The 16,484-nt window shown below is 39.0% G+C and overlaps 1 protein-coding gene and 1 long non-coding RNA gene across 2 annotated transcripts; one reads left to right on the top strand and one right to left on the bottom strand.

Moving 5' to 3' along the window:
- The first annotated feature begins 1,445 nt into the window (after nucleotides 1–1,445).
- LOC109474342 lies at nucleotides 1,446–3,111 on the top strand. The gene is made up of 2 exons (XR_002140475.1): nucleotides 1,446–1,545; nucleotides 2,639–3,111. It is a non-coding gene; the product is annotated as an uncharacterized LOC109474342 (long non-coding RNA).
- A 2,081-nt stretch (nucleotides 3,112–5,192) lies between these two features.
- On the bottom strand, nucleotides 5,193–14,790 carry LOC109474341 (ATP-dependent zinc metalloprotease YME1L1-like). The gene is made up of 10 exons (XM_019774629.1): nucleotides 14,662–14,790; nucleotides 14,261–14,336; nucleotides 13,520–13,639; nucleotides 12,817–12,904; nucleotides 12,029–12,148; nucleotides 11,134–11,279; nucleotides 9,024–9,156; nucleotides 7,777–7,850; nucleotides 6,664–6,762; nucleotides 5,193–5,460 (listed from the first exon to the last, which is right to left on the bottom strand). Exons 2-10 carry the CDS (start codon nucleotides 14,282–14,284, stop codon nucleotides 5,299–5,301), a joined length of 966 nt encoding a protein of 321 aa, XP_019630188.1. The 5' UTR covers nucleotides 14,285–14,336; nucleotides 14,662–14,790; the 3' UTR covers nucleotides 5,193–5,298.
- Between the last annotated feature and the right edge of the window lie 1,694 nt (nucleotides 14,791–16,484).

Raw genomic sequence — 16,484 nt, forward strand, 5'->3', positions numbered from 1 at the left:
GAACCTGCCTGTACCATTTTTAATTTTAATGATTTAAATATTAATTTCTCCTAGTGGTAGCCTTTGATGATTAAAACATATTGCAAGAAGTGTGATAAGGGTTTAGCCTTTACCAGGCTTACGAAGTGGCCAAAAAGAGTAGAAATTGACCAAATAGATACTATATAACATGCCAGAGGAGTTGGACTACATTTTGCTGCTAAAAAATAGAGTACATTTTCTGCTCCAAAGGAGATTTGCTGCAGCTCCAATTTGTAGTCCAAAATGTACTTCTTTAGCAGACCAAGTACACAGACATGTTAGGCCACACCAATTTAATTTATTGGTTAACGGATTTTTCTAGAAAAATAATGGAGTGGGCGGGCAGAAAAAAAAATTTTAAAAAATTTAAAAAATTCCTATTATGGCCCAAAATGGTACGATAGGAGCCATGAAGTCAACACACCAGGCTGGTTCAAAATTTAAACAATGAATTTTGAACTTTCAATGATACCATTGCATTGATAGATGGAATAACTGTAACAACTAGGATGAACAGGACTGTTTTCAACTGTTCAGGACAAAATATGAGAATATTGCTGTTGATTCTGAATTTTTATTATTTTTTTTTGCAAATCAGAAAAAAAATGAAGCGGGCGAATCCGTTAACCAAGAAATCAAATTCGTGTGGTCTTATGATCTGTCTAGTTGGCCTATTTCCACTTCTGAAGCCTGGAAGTGGCTAATTCAGATCATGAATGTCAATAATGGCTGTCCTGTCTATTTTATTATGTATGGCTGTTCCAGGTTGTGGACTCCATGGAGGACACACAGGAATGTACTGAGGAGGAAGCCAGGCTGCTGAGGGAAGGGAAAGGGAAGCTGAGGAAAGGTAGATTTCAATACATTTATAGTATTAAATGTACTATTAACAATTTTATAATTGATGTGTAATGCTTTTAAATGAATGTTACAATGTTATAATTGATGTGTAATGCTTTTAAATGAATGTTACAATGTTATAATTGATGTGTAATGCTTTTAAATGAATGTCACAATTGACGACATTTAGCCTGGTGCTGCTAAGTCGGTTGAAAATAAACTATTTGATTGATTTATTGAATGATTGATTTGGTTGATTGATTGATTGCTTGATTGATTGATTGATTGATCATTATAATAGTGCAATGTATGTGTAGTTAACTGTTAAATTTTGATTCAGAAATATTGATTTGGAACATTTTAATTCTACTTCTTAAGTCTTTTTCTTTGTCTTATCAGTTTAAAACTCTATGATATAAATAATACAATGTACATGTAGCTTTAAACTATAGTTACGTTTGACATGTTTTAAATCAGGAAATGATCTCAGAAGCTAGCTTTCCAACACCATTTCACCCAACCTACATGTATGTGCAAGTAATACAAGGTACAATTTTAATGTACTGCTCACTTGCGCCCCCTGTAGACTGGAACCAGCAGTGCAAGAAAAGGACCGGCACACCTTACTCTGCCCTTGGGAAGAACCAAGGTCGTGGACAGCTGAAGGCTATTCATGATGTGGAGGTAATAAAAGTCTGTGTGTTTTTGCATCAAGGGAAAGGAATCTTATTCTCGGTTGGGTTAAGGTGGCCTAGGCTTGTGAGAAAGTACAAAAAATGTTACATATGCCTGTAACTTTTGAAACACATTGAATAAAAAATAAGGGTGCTTCAGTTTTTCTTCACCTGGATTTTGGGTAAAGATCAATTATGTTGTTTTCAGCTGCGTGTAAAGCCATTTAAGTAATAGTCCGTGAATAAAATGCATAACGACGCGGGTTTAGAGAGGAAACATACAAATGACCGCCGGTAACCCCGAATTCGAACACACATTCTATTTGAATGACGTCATATCGAACATGGTGGAACATGATTCGGGTTCGAAACATGTTTGTGGTCATCGTGCAGACACACGCCCGAACTCAAACATGAATATCAGCCTAGACCGCCTTAACCCAACCGAGTTTCAATTGTTTTCAAAAACAACAAAACACAGTCATGTTTATAGGATAAGTCGCATGATAGCAATTTTCTCATTACAGTCACTGTGGTAAATTAATACTCTTCGCGGCATGCAAATGAAGAATCTCTATTGTAATCTACAGTAGTGCTCCTTTTAAGTTTTTTTTTCTTCCGAAGGCCACACAGACTTAATTTTATGGATCCTCTGAAGACCCTCAACCCAAACTAGTGCGCGAAGGCGAAAAAAAATCCGGCCAAAAATAAAAATGTTACTAAACCACAGGAATACAAAGCTGCATTTAACGTATACAACAAGCCGGCACATGCTGGCTTTTTGGAGAATTTATGATTCGGCACTGTATGTATGTACTGAGTTCTTGAGTCGTGGAGCTTTGGCAGCCTGGGTGCTATCCTCCAGAGTTACCAAAGGCTCCGTATTGTCGCTAACTACCATGAACTACCCAGGCCTAGAGCCAGGCCAGAGCCTCGGAGGACGTAATTTTTTATTTTTTATTGAGAACAGGCGAAAATCAATGCACGCGCAGATGTCATCCATAAGATTTAGTCGGTGTGGCCTAACATTATAAACTCTTAGACTAATATTAGTACACATATAGGTGTTACAGGTTGTCCTGAATTATCCCTGTATTTTCCAGGTTGGGAAGGAAGCCATCAAGAAAGTTCTCTTCAAGAAATTCAAGAAAAACAGCCAGACACAGCCTTCAGATGGGGATCCTTCATAGTGTTAATATCATTTGTACATGTATCTTAAACAAAATGTTTTCTATGGAATAACCAAGTGTTATATTGAATCTGTAAGTATTATTAGTCTAAAAATGCTTTCACCGGGTATTTGCTAATGACGCTAAATGGAGTAAATGTATAATGTACATGTACTTGAAGCATACGCTGCTACATGTAGGTATAGTGACAACTTGGCATGAATTCAATTATTGAAAGTAAAAAAAAACGTTTATCTTTTTGAGACAATAAAATATGAATAAGTGATAATAGAATGCATATGAAATAAAAATGATGAAAGGATCTTTTGTCTAAAAAGTAAAATATGTTTATTTAATAAGACATGCACTATATGTAATATCTATGGCAAATATAAACATCTTGGAACGTGTTCAAAAAAATCTTTCAATCTTATACTATAAACATAACATACTAATACTACATGCAAGAATATCAACAGCTGCCTGAGATATATTCATGCACATAATTCAACAATTCAGTTGGATTTCCATTCAATATGAAGTCAATGACTATCAATCTACATGACAGTGTCTGTATTAGATATACAAAGTTGGAAGAGGATGTACATGGAGATCTAAGATAATGAAATACAAATTGATTTTTAAGATTATGCTATTTAAGTGTATGCATGTGTAAGTTAGTGTTTTCCCAGTTCTGTATCATTTCATTGACTTAAAATATTCAACACTTTACATGTTATTTAATATTTGGTAAATATGGCTTGATCATACTGTCTGTGGGTGAACTAATATTTTATAGTTCTGGGTGGCTTTTGATATTAAATATTTTGACGTATCAAAATCACTTCATGAATAATCCTTGTGCTACAATTGAAATTTTGACATGATTACTTTATTAGGTGTATAATACTGCATAGAACTATGCCTGGAGGTAGGCATCAATGGTCGTGGTGTACAGTAAAAGAAGGATTTTAAACCTCCTTAGTGTGACTGGACTAATTGTTTCATGAAATAAAACTGGCTGTTACCATATGTTACACTGAGGGTTGGTTATACTGGCTATACAACACAATATATTATATATCATGTCAGGCTGCTTTCAATTCTCCCTCCTTCTGCTAGGGTGCACAATTAACTTGGTCAGGCTGCTTTTTCAACCCCCCCAACTAGACTGGACCGCTTTTTCCACCAACCCATGTACTATAGACAGGTGCACAGTTCAAACTTCAAACATTCGATGTTTTTGTCTCATCTCACTAATATAGGAAGACACTGCTTTCATCTTATGAAGTTATGACTAATAGCTATAATTATAATATAATAAAAGTATCAGATTCTATATATGACAACAGAGTCACTTAAATAATACATACAATATAGGCAAACAATGAAAAAGAAAATTGATACAGAAACATCTAGATATACAATCTTTATAGGTACCAATCCCCCAAATCTTTCATATTTTTCGGTAATATTAAAAAAAAATACCTGTGATTTAATAATAACCTGTGATAATAAAACATATAACGTTACCCTATGTGCTATATAAATTTATTATAGTAGATACCTAATGTACTCTCCACTGTCTTATACTAAGGCCAATAGGTTCATGAAAACCATACATTACTGTCAATAACAGTCAAATCGTATATTGGATACATGATATTATTCAATGGGAAATTTGGTTGCTGAAGTCTGGCATATAGCCTGTGTTACACAGGCTCTCGGCCGGAGGTTACTTCGGGGCGGCCGGCCACCAGGAGCGCGATTAGTCAGGCTAAAGCCTGGCATAACTGGCAACAGAAATGTACATTCTTTTATAAAGTCTATTAAATATTGGATGCACCACCTACATGTATGAAATTCCATAAGGCCACACAGATTTCATATTCTGGATGACAATTCGTATGATACCAGCCACTCTACTACAAATTGTATGATCCCTCAAAAAATTCACTACTCGATGAACAATGATATGTGCGTCTGGACTGTTTACACCCTGAAAAATCATCAATTCACTGCAAATTCTTCATATTAGGTAACATTAGCACAAGATATACAATTTAATAAATATATGTAACCAACAGATATTATGCACTATCAAAACAAAAAACGACTTAAAACTGAGTACAGTATACATGTCTTACATTCTAAGTTAATTTTTTTCATCCTTATAGTCCACACCAATTTAATTTCTTGGTTGACGGATTTTTCTAGATAAATAATGAAGTGGGCGGGCGAAAAAAAAACAGGCCTAGGCATCCTATTATGGCCCATAATGGTACGATAGGAGCCATGAAGTCAACACATCAGGCTGGTTCAAAATTCAAACAATGAATTTTGAACTTTTAATGATACCACTGCATTGAAAGATGGAATAACTGTAACAACTTGGAAGAAAAGGACTGTTTTCAGCTGTTCAAGGCAAAATATGAGCATTTTGCAGTTGACTTTTTTTTTTGCAAATCAGAAAAAAATGAAGCGGGCCGAATCCGTTAACCAAGAAATTAATTTGGTGTGGGCTTACATCAGGTTTTTATAACTATAAAGAGAGGATACTGTCCAACATGTGTTTTGTATGCAAGGATGCAGACCTACTCTTCCTTGTCCTTTTTCTTGTGTTTGAGTTCCTCTCCTCTCAGGACCATTTTGACCTCCTCAGCAGACAGACTGTGGTGTTCCAGCAGGGCCAGGGCCAGTCTCTCATGTTCCACTCGGTAAAGCCGCAGCATCCGTGATGCTCTGTCATAGGACTCCTGAAGGCACAGGTACAATACATGGTGGTAAACAAAAAAGAAAGCTAGTCAGTCAGATGTGTATCTACATCGTACCTACTATAGGTTTCTTTTAAACATATATATTCTTGGTTTAAAACCACACCACAAACTAAAAATCACAAATATTTATTTTATTAAAATCCATCAGAAATTACCCTGCTCACGTCAACCTTCGATGTCCACAGGAATACAATGTACTAACCAGAAATTGGAGGTTTCCTACCCCTGTGAAATATTTAGAGCTTTTGTGAATTTCTTGTTCTATTCATTGATGAATTCATTAAATGTGAAGTCCTCTACGTTTTTTTCCCCCTTCCATGCAGCATCCTCGTGGCCAGCTTCTGGGACCTAACTTCCAGTGTCTGACCTTTTGTAGTCTTAAGTTATTGATCAGAATTAACCCCATCCACATGCTGTCACTCACTGTACGGACACACAAGCAAGCAAACCAACAAACAAACAAAACAAAACCTCCATTTTCACAAACTTTAAGATAAAACTTGATACTGTCCTTGGTGCTGAATGTATTTCAACTGAAGATTTCTTTTGTTAGAAGAAGAGTAACCTCTAATGCCTTCTTGCAAATAAACCATTTTATTTATTAGTTTTTTTGAGCATCCCCAGGCCACACCAAATTTATTTGTTGGTTCTTGGATTTTTTCAGAAAAAATATTAAGCAACAGGGTACAAAAAAAAATAATAATAAAAACAGGTCTAGGCATCCTATCTTAGGAAGCCCCAAATGCAATGATAGGAGCCACGAAGTCAACAAAAAAGGCTGGGTTAATATTTAAACAATGAAATAAATTTACTTTGAATCAAACTACTGCATTGATACATGGAAAAACTGTAACAACTACAAAGAAAAGGACTTTCCTCAACAGTTGGAGGCAAAATATAAGCATTTAAGAGCTAATTCAGAACCAGAATCTTTTTTTTTTTTGCAAATCAGAAAAAAACTAGAGAAGTAACATTTGCAAAGCGAACACATAATGTTTACCTTCGGACATGGTCTGCTCTTATTAATTCTTACTCAAACACATTCACATACATGTACTACTAGTATATGGTGACAGGAGCAGAGCAGACCATGAAATTGCAACATTATGTAACCCAACACCAGTCACCATGGTGACAGACGTCAACAAATCATGTCATTGATCAGATCTAGACTCCACCCACCTGCAGTAGTTTCCTGACCTCCTGCTCTACTGTCTGTCTGGTCTCAGGTGTGGCCGCCATGGTGCCGAACGGTCCTCCAACCAACACCTGCAGGCCAAGCTAACAAACAAACAAACAAATAAACAACTTGTTTAGAGTTAAAACTTTCGATCCAACACAAAAAATTATCTCACATAGAGCTTTCGACCAGTCACACTGTAGACTGACCCAGTGAAGCTTGTCATGTGGCTTCTTTGAAGTGCGACGTCAACACTGGGTCAAAGGTATCTGGTAGACGATGTCAGCCCCCGTCGCGGTCCAGTGAAGGGTGATGGGCCCTAATGTACTTAGTATATTGCCTCCTTCACCCCTCTCAGGAAATAATCTTGTTCAGTGTCTAAAATCCTTACAGTGTCATTAGTGAAACAAAGTGTCCGGGTGGCTCTATGTGGATGTGTTGTGACACTTCTGAACTGGCTGAGCTTGACCATGTATGTTCAAACATGTAACTACCAACACAGATGAACTTTGATGATAAATAAACAACAGTTTATCAACTGCTGAGGATGGATTTTTTGTAGCTTACTAACATACTAGTACCCTATGTTAAATTCTGATTAAAAGTGGAGTTTGGAGTCCAGACATATAACAATCCCAAATCAAATTTCAAACTTAATTTGTAGTCATATGTGTATAATGTGTGTTTATTTGTACTGTGTGTGTAATGTGGAATGAGCGCTGGAAGATTAGCCCTAACGGGCTAAAGGGTATCATAATAAACTGAAACTTAAACCATTGCAAGAAAGTAATTCTTCAGACAAGAAAATCAAGATTATTTAGCTTAATTTTCTAGAACATTCTAAGCAGAGGAAGACTTCTCTGGAGATCATTTCTTCACTTAAGAAAAACAAGAAAATATTTTTTGTAGTGAAAATGTACAAGAAAAGAATTTTTGAACTTTCTCTTACTCTTTTCTTATTTCTTCTTAATTTTTCTTGAAATTTCTTCATGCAAGAAAATTTGTCTACAAATTAAGAAAAACAAGAAAAACCATTTTTGGTAGTGTATTAGCCAGGAAAATATGTCAGTTACTTTTGATTTGTCTGAAAATAGAAATTATGGAAAGAAACTCACCTTTTTGCTCATGCCATACTCAGTCACCATGCAGCTGGCAACATTATTGGCCATACGGAGGTCCATACTGGCACCTGATGGAAATATCACACATCATCTTACACAACTGACTTTTATGTTTGGCAAATTAATAGTTACTTCTGAGCTGTGGGCTTGTGTTCTACCTCCATATGGTGTGTCCAGACAGAGTAGTATACAGGGCTCAAAATTCATTTTTGGAAATAGGTGCAATGGTGCACTAAACATTTTTTGGGTGCACCATATATAATAAAACCTAATTACAGATCTTACTGCTCATCTTCTAGAATTTGAAAAGGGAGATTACTTCAAAATCTAAAAGAAGTACTTCAAAAAAGATTTCATCATTTTTTTGACACTTAGATGCCATATGACTGTATACTATTAAACAGTTAATATGTAAAAAAATGCCTACAAAAATATTGAAAAAAAATGGGTGCACAGCTCGAATTTTGGGTGCACTAAGGTGCACATGCACCCAGTATTTTGAGCCCTGGTATATATAGGTTGACAGCATGTGGGTGGGGGGAGTTTGACAGATAGAATGACAGAAGGTCAAAGGGATCAGAATCTTACTGGGAGCCAGCAGAAATAAGGGGTTGGCATGGGGGAATTCAGGAAGCTAAGCATACTGGAAGCATACTTCCCAGAACTCTGAAATCTCTGATTTTTCTTTAAATATCTCTAAGGCCACACCAATTTAATTTGTTGCTTCTTGGATTGCCTTTGGGGGTTCTAAAATTGGGGGGGGGGGTCTAAAGTAACTGCAAAATGCTCAATGAAAGACATTTTGGCCCAAACGGTTGAAAAAAAGTCCCTTTCTTCCTGTTTCTTGAAGTTTTTCAATGTAACAAAATGCAATTTCATTAGTAGACTAACAATGCAATTTTGTTTCATTAAAAGTTCAAAATCTATTGTTTTCATTATAAACCAGCCTGGTATGTTCACTTCATGGCTCATATTGTAACATTTCTGGCTATCATGGTGTGCCTTGGCCTGTTTTTGTTTTTTTATTTCACCCTGTCGCTTCATATTTTTTCTGAAAAAATCCGAGAAACAACAAATTAAATTGGTGTGGCCTAATAGACAATTTTTTGTTACAAAAAATTCCTTTGCCACATATTTGTTGAATCAAGGACTGTCCCTGGTAGAATGAAGCCACTTGAAACATACTTAACTGCTACAATGTGTGTGTGTAACTTGAAAACAAACTTGAAAACACTGCCTGCCTTTTGTGATGTTATCAGGGCCAAAGACCATCTCCTCTGCCACCCTGCCTGCCATGGCGATGTCCATCTGAGCCAGCAGCTGGGATTTAGTCTGCAGCATCAACCACTTACTGCGGGGGAACTGGAATGATACCTAGTACACAGAACAAAACAAACCATTACTGCACAGAACAAAACAAAAAACGTTACTGCTGGGGAATTCATTAACTGGAACTACACCTAGGCCTGCACACATCTGTAACGGAACACAACAAAACTTCAGAAAAAAATGGAGGAAATATCACTTTAAGGGAACTGCTATAAATGCTACATGCATATGTAAACTTCTTTCTATTATATTAAAGATTGATCTTATTCTACTGTTTGACGATAGATTGGCAATTTAGCAATGGTGCAAAGAACAGTAACTGTAACTATAAGGATGGCAGAGTACCCAAAAGTCTGTAAGCTAAGATTAGGTCACACCAATTTAGTTTGTTGCTTCTCAGATTTTTTTCAGAAGAAATATGAAGCGACAGGGCGAAAAAAAAAACAGGCCAAGGCACCCCATGATAGCCGGAAATGTTACGATATGAGCCATAAGGGACCGTACGATATATAGGGGGGTGGAGGGCCGGTCGTCTGAGGGTCGAGTTAAAAATTTTTTCCTTGACCCTCCCCCCAGCTCAAAATTTTTTTCCTTGACCCTCCCCCTGACGTCAATAATATACATTGGAAGAAAAAAATTACGTTTACACGTCCAATGGCCGGAAGACGTTCCCGCCCGGAGTGTAGAGGACGTCCAAACAATATATTAATTACATGTACTAGTATATTTTATAGCACTGCATTGGTCATTTTGGGGGGAGGACACCTCGAAAAAAATAAATTTGACGTCCTCAACAACGCTATGCACCGCACTTTGAGAGGCAGAATTTGCCGAGAGAACGGGAGAGATGGGGCCGGAAATTTTGCAAGCCGCCCACGGTGAGGCCGGAGAAATTGTCACTTTTTTGTTACCTCAAAAAGTACCAGAGTTGACTCCGCTGAAATTTTATCAATGTAACGTTACTTATAAGTATTCCAAAACATTGTACCCGCCTATAACAGCCATATGCAGATGTTGCAAAGGGCGACGTCAGAGACAGAGGCGGCAGCAGGAAATCTTGACGGGGGGGGGAGGGGCGAGATTTGTATGGAACCCACTATCGTCTCGAGCGCCGAAGGCTAGGGGGGATTTGAGATTTTAACCCCCTGAAACGTGTTTTCCTGCATTTTCGGTGGGAAATTTTGCTGCTACACGAAGCTAGATTTCTAGTACTTTGTAGCTAAGTTTCAATTACTCGCTATTCAACTGCATGACGACCACGAACTTCTTCCACAATACACAACGGGGATCGGGGCTTGCTCCCCGGGAAAATTTTAAAATCTTGACCCTCTGGAAACGCCATTTCCTGTATTTTAGGAACACATTTTTGCTGGTACACAATTCTGAGTTTGATATCGCTATCCGTTATCCGACCAAGTGTCTGTGGCAAAAATAAGGCGTCCAAAGACGCATGCCTGGTGGGGACGTATTTTGACACACTGGCGGCACCTAATTCAGTGAGCCGCGGATGCTACGATACGTCCAAAAGACGTAGATCGTGTTTGGGGCATTTTCCTCCGGAAAAATTAATTTGTAGGTCACCAAAAACGTTATTTCCCGCACTTTGAGAGGCAAATTTTGGTGAGAGAACGTCTGAAGTTATTTTGGATCTGCAGAAAAATATTTTACCATGACCCTCCCCCCAGGCCCAAAAATTTTTCCTTGACCCCCCCCCCCATCATGCAGTCCCTAAAGTCAACATACCAGGCTGGTTTATAATTAAAACATTAGATTTTGAACTTTTAATGAAAAACAATTGCATTGTTACATTGAAAAACTTTAATAACTTAAGGAAGAAGAGGACTTTCTTCAACTATTCCAGCCAAAATATGTCTTTTATTGTGCATTTTGCAGCTGATTTAGAACCTAAAAAATCTTTTTTTTTCTTTGCAAAATTCAGAAAAAAATGGACAGGGTGAATCCGAGAAAGCAACAAATTAAAGTGCTGTGGCCTAAGCTTAAGACAAAGTTTTGAGAACTCACATGGCCCAGTGCTGGTCCCCAGGACTTGACAGAGGCTTTCTTGATGGGCGGGGCATCTGTGGTGTAGTAGGCCACCAGGGCGTGGCCTGCCTCGTGATAGGCTGTGATCCTCTTGTTCCTGTCCCACAATGCCTTCATCTGAGGGTCTAGTGTGGCACAAAATTTATTTAGTTAGGTCAAAAATTGAAAGTGATCTCCACTGGTCGTGACAGAGAAGACAGACGCTACGTACAGTATTTACAGGTTCATTGTGAACAAGCACAATGAACAGTGCACCATGGCTTAATGTCCTGTCCGAAGGACTGTGACCCTAAACAGTAGCGTGCGAACGACATCAGCCGGGATTCGAACTCCCAACCTCTTAGTCCAGTGGCAGGATCACTAACCACTGGACTACGCAAGCTACATGAATTTGAATATATGACCATCATTTACCTGATTTGTCTGGAGAAGAAGAAACAGAAGAGCAAAATAATATGTTTTCCTTCTGCTAAGGCCACACCAATTTAATTTGTTGTTTCTCAGATTTTTTCAGGAAAAATATGAAGCGACGGGGCTAAAAAAAAACAGGCCAAGGCACCCCATGATAGCCGGAAATGTTATGATAAGTCAGTACCAGTCTGGTTTATAATTAAAACAAATTAGATTTTGAACTTTTAATGAAACAAAGTTGCATTGTTACATTGTAAAAACTTTAACAACTAGGAAGAAAAGGACTTTTTCAACCATTGGGGTCAAAATATGTCTTTCATTGAGCATTTTGCAGTTGATTTAGAACCTAAAAAAATTTTTTTTTTGCAAATCAGAAAAAAAAGGACAGGGCGAATCCAAGAAACAACAAATTAAATTGGTGCGGCCTAAACATAAAAATCATGAGCAGAGTATATTGACTGACCTTCCTGTATTTTTGTCTCCCATCTGTCCCCCATGATTCTGCCCGCCCCTCCCACTACAGCAATACCAGCAGCCAGGATCACCAGCCGCTTCAACCGACGCTGCCACCTCCCCGGACGAACTGAAGAAAAAAACAGTGAACAGGAAATGCTGATACACAATCATGTAATAATCAATTATTATGAATCGAGTTTTAACTGTAATTTCCAACACAAGAAAAATTGACTCACCCAAATTTTTGACTGTACAACTCAAGGAACGAGCAACCGCTTCCGTGACGCCACGCAGATAACACACGTGACTCCGTGAGCAGTGGATCATAGGTTGCAGAAAGTCTGTGGCGACCCCCGTCTCTGTTGAGGGATGGTTGTAATGCCCTGATGTAGATGGCCTCTTTAATCCCTCGTGCAAAGAAGTCTGGTTCTGTGTCCAAGATTCTTAGAGCTGGGGGGCGTCACAGACTTTCTGCAACCTATGATCGACTGCTTAGGGAGTCACGTGTGTTATCTGTGTGACGTCACGGAAGCGGTGGATTGCTCATTCCTTGACAAAGACTGGAGTTGTACAGTCGAAAATTTGGGTGAGTCCAATTTCTGTTGTGTTGGACATTACATTTTAAACACGTTCAAAATGTTCTATTGGACATTTGGAAGCCTGGGCTGTACGCGTAAAGAACCCCTGGGACGTACCGCTTAAGTTATCACACGGGTCGGAACACCCATATCGAACGTAATCGCGGCCCAGGTATGACATAAAATTTCTAGTCAGTTCAGAAAACTATCAACTCACCTACTATATCTATTTTGTGCTTCTCCCCACCAACTGTGTACACAATGGAGTATTCACCAGGCTTGGGGACGGACTTCTGTCCTGCTTCCTGTAAAAGGTTACAAAACATGTTATTGAATAATATCATATCATATATCATAGCGCGTTCAGCTCACACCCAAGAGGTTGAGGGTTTGAATCCTACCCATGTCACCGATCTTGTGCCCTTGGGAAAGACACTTTACACGACTTTCCTCACTTCACTCAAATGAAAATGAGTACCTAGCTTCGGTTAGGGACGTCCCTCGGATAGGACGTTAAATGGAGGTCCCGTGTTTGGGGAGAGCCACACCCCACGTTAAAGAATCCACCGCGATTATAAAAAAGAGTAGGGGACCTTCCCGGTGTGAGTGGTTCAAATGGGTCTTACGCACCAGGTACATGTACGGACATGTACAAAACTGGTGTGTTACACCTAGAGGCCGTTTACTGGTTATGCGAACAAACAAACATTATTCATATCATATTATAATTATATGTTTATTATCAAGAATTACCACATTGTGGAAAGAGCGATATAGCATTAGTAATTTGTAATTATCACCGGGCCTTTTCAAGATGTCAACCCTGAGGCCAGACAGGTAGGTTTGGAACCACTAGAGGGACCTAGCTTTGCTCTTCCATTGACGGGTTGTTTAAAAGTAATTGTTGTAATGTGCCATACCTTAATACCTTTCGGAGTCTCCACCACTATCTTCTCTGTAGCCTGTTTAGCCTCGTCTGCCAGGCCTCTTGTCATCCTGTGACGTACCATGTGGGAGACTGCAGGAGAGCCTGCTAGCCTCTAAACACAGTGGGCAATAAACAATAGTTGTGATCAATGAAAACAACATAATACAGTAACCATGTAACAGTGGGGGGGTTTATAGGTGCTACCAACTGACCCGGCCGATGGGTCTAGACCTTTTAGCCAAATCATTAGAGCGTCGGCATGTGGACTGGTGCCTGGGTTTGGTCGTGGGTTTGAACCCCGGCCTGGGACCAGGGGTTTTTATCTGTTTCTACTCACTCCTCTTAACTCTTACAGTGGTTCCCACGTACACCGGCCCTGGGAGTTCTGGCAAAGAGTGCCGCTCCAGGGATGTCGAATTCGGAAGATTCGAGGAAGAATCTTGAAAAGAAAAGGGGAAGTAGTGTAACAGTGGGGGGTTTATAGGCGCTACCAACTAACCCGGCCGATGGGTCTAGACCTTTTAGCCAAATCGTTAGATTGTGGATTGGTGACCAGGTTTGGTCGTGGGTTCAAACCCATGGATTTTATCTGTTTCTACTGGCTACTCCTGTTTCATACAACGCTAAGAACTTACGACAATGTAAACACGGCACATCAGTGACACGTACAAAACATAATACCGACATAGCTTGTTGGAGGTCATGCGAAGAAAAGTAAATAAGTGACCCTCACCTGAAAGCTCCGGACAGCAAGCATGACTCCGGATTTTGTAGTCTTCTTATATCCCTGACACCTTAAATGCAGAAACCTAAAAGATAAAATCACAACAAGTTTAAGGACTGTAGCCTCCGTAGCAGGCTTTATTGGGGGTTTGGTGGTCTTCGGTTGTTTTCTGAATAGCCTAGTTCTAAAAAAAACGGGGGTAATTCAACCAAGCCGGCTATGTTGTCTATTTGCAATCAGAAAATAGCACATAAAAGCTCCAAAAGACCCTGAACGACCCCCCCCCCCCAAAACCTCCTGTTTTTGCATCAAAACACCATGTACCAACGAAGAAAATATCACTTCCGGGTTTCATTCTCTAAGGCTTTTAAGCCAAATTTAGGCAAGAATATCCAGAAAATATCACTTACTGTTCGATTTCTCAACTTCTTCAGCCCCACGATCTTCTCTTTTATAGAATCAGACCGGATGTGACACCGTTAGATGAGGTATTACATGACATAACGTGACTGTTTCATCACAAATACACGCACACCTTAATTTTGTAATTTTGGGTCAGTCTCCAAATTTGTGCATGACGTCACGGGCCAAAGGTAAAATCTTGATCCCAGAGCAGTTTGCTGTTGTCCCTGAGAACGAGAACCTATTGACCGTCACCAGTGGTACTAGTATACAGTGCAATTTATGGAATACAGTGAAATCTTACTAGTATACTGTGCAATTTTACGGAGTGCAGTACAGTGCAATTTTACGGAGTACAATACAATCGTACAATGCACTGTATTCCGTGAAATTGCACTGTATTCCGTAAAAGTAAAATTGTACTGTATACTTATAGGCACTGTATTCCGTAAAATTGCACTGTATACTAATACGATTGCGCTGTATTCCGTAAAATTGCACTTTTACACTAGTTAGTAAAATTGCACTGTATTCCGTAAAATTGCACTTTATACTCTGGCACCCCTGATGGAAAGGCCATGTTGATTTGATTATATGGATGTCATCCACTGAGAACCCCAAAACTGATGCGAGCATGCGAATAAAAAAAAAAGTTTGGCAAAAAAAAGTTTCCTTCATTATGAAATCTACGTGGTCATAAAGGGTGAACAAATATGAGTATGGTATAGGGAATAATATAATTCATTTCTTCACATTTTCTTCTTTTCCTTAATTGATTTCGACATTCTATGACAATTGTTTTCCAATACTTTTTTTCGCAACATACGACATATATTCGCTAATTTTGTACGATTGACAGCATGGTCGAAAACTTTTTTTTTTTGAAACGGACGAAATTTAAATTCATGCGCGCGGTGATGTCATCCATATAATCAAATCAACATAGCCTAATAAAAAAGCATGGTGACAGTTGGAGGTTACAATAAATTTTATTTCCAATGTTTGTAACTGCTTAAAGAAAAGCCTGAGAATTACGTTCTACTATTGTTGTAAAGTTAAATTTTACTCTGAGATTTCAAATTTTATAAGGTATACTTTATCAATATTGAATATAACATTTAAAGGTATTTTTTCGATATTGAATATTTGTGTTAGAAATGTCTGAGGATACAGGGTGACATAGGGCGTATCTATACGGAACCACCCAAGGCGGTTTACATGTGGTTTACCCCGAAGCCGGTTTCAAGTGGCTCCATCTGAACGCTCCGAAATCACATTGAAAGCGCCTCGATCCCAAGCCACTTCTAGAGGTGGTTTCGAATCGCTTTCCTCGCATCGCGATTTGCGTCTGAACGCAATGTGACTTCAATGTGACTTCGCCTGGTCATGGATTACGGAGTGATATTTTTTTTTATATGCAATACCAACTTTTACGTGGCAGCAACTTAAAGAGCAGTAATGGTCAAATAATGTGTCCGTTCTAGGGCGAGCTTCACCGCCTCTGGCGGGACCACGTCGGCATTCGGCCGAGATACGCTGGGAGGGGGGCATCAGCAAGCAGGTCGTTGACCTCTGACATTAATAACACGCCGCCTTGCGTGTTATCATCAAACAGCAATAAATGTTGCTCAAGCGTATTGTGTTCGGACACGGTTTCACAGGTGTGTGTGGCACGTGGACCAGATGTGAGGAATGTGAGTTACCCGAATCGCGTCTTGGGTGGTTCCGTATAGACACGGCCATAATAAGGTAGGAAATACCTGGCGTACGCCGAGATATTTGCAAAATTGATTGGCCGTACAATTCACTGACTAGATTTCGTACATTCCGT

Source organism: Branchiostoma belcheri, unplaced genomic scaffold (genome assembly GCF_001625305.1).
Source record: "Branchiostoma belcheri isolate BF01 breed outbred unplaced genomic scaffold, Haploidv18h27 scaffold302, whole genome shotgun sequence".
NCBI lineage: Eukaryota > Metazoa > Chordata > Leptocardii > Amphioxiformes > Branchiostomatidae > Branchiostoma > Branchiostoma belcheri.

Bases quoted from the DNA above. Each gene is read 5' to 3' on its own strand.
- LOC109474341 (XM_019774629.1), bottom strand. From the start codon at position 14,284: ATGCTTGCTGTCCGGAGCTTTCAG. The intron at 11,280-12,028 runs GTCAGTCAATAT...GTGCCACACTAG, and splicing joins GGAGACAAAAATACAGGAAG to ACCCTCAGATGAAGGCATTG. The intron at 6,763-7,776 runs GTGAGTTTCTTT...TTTGTTTGTTAG, and splicing joins AGTATGGCATGAGCAAAAAG to CTTGGCCTGCAGGTGTTGGT.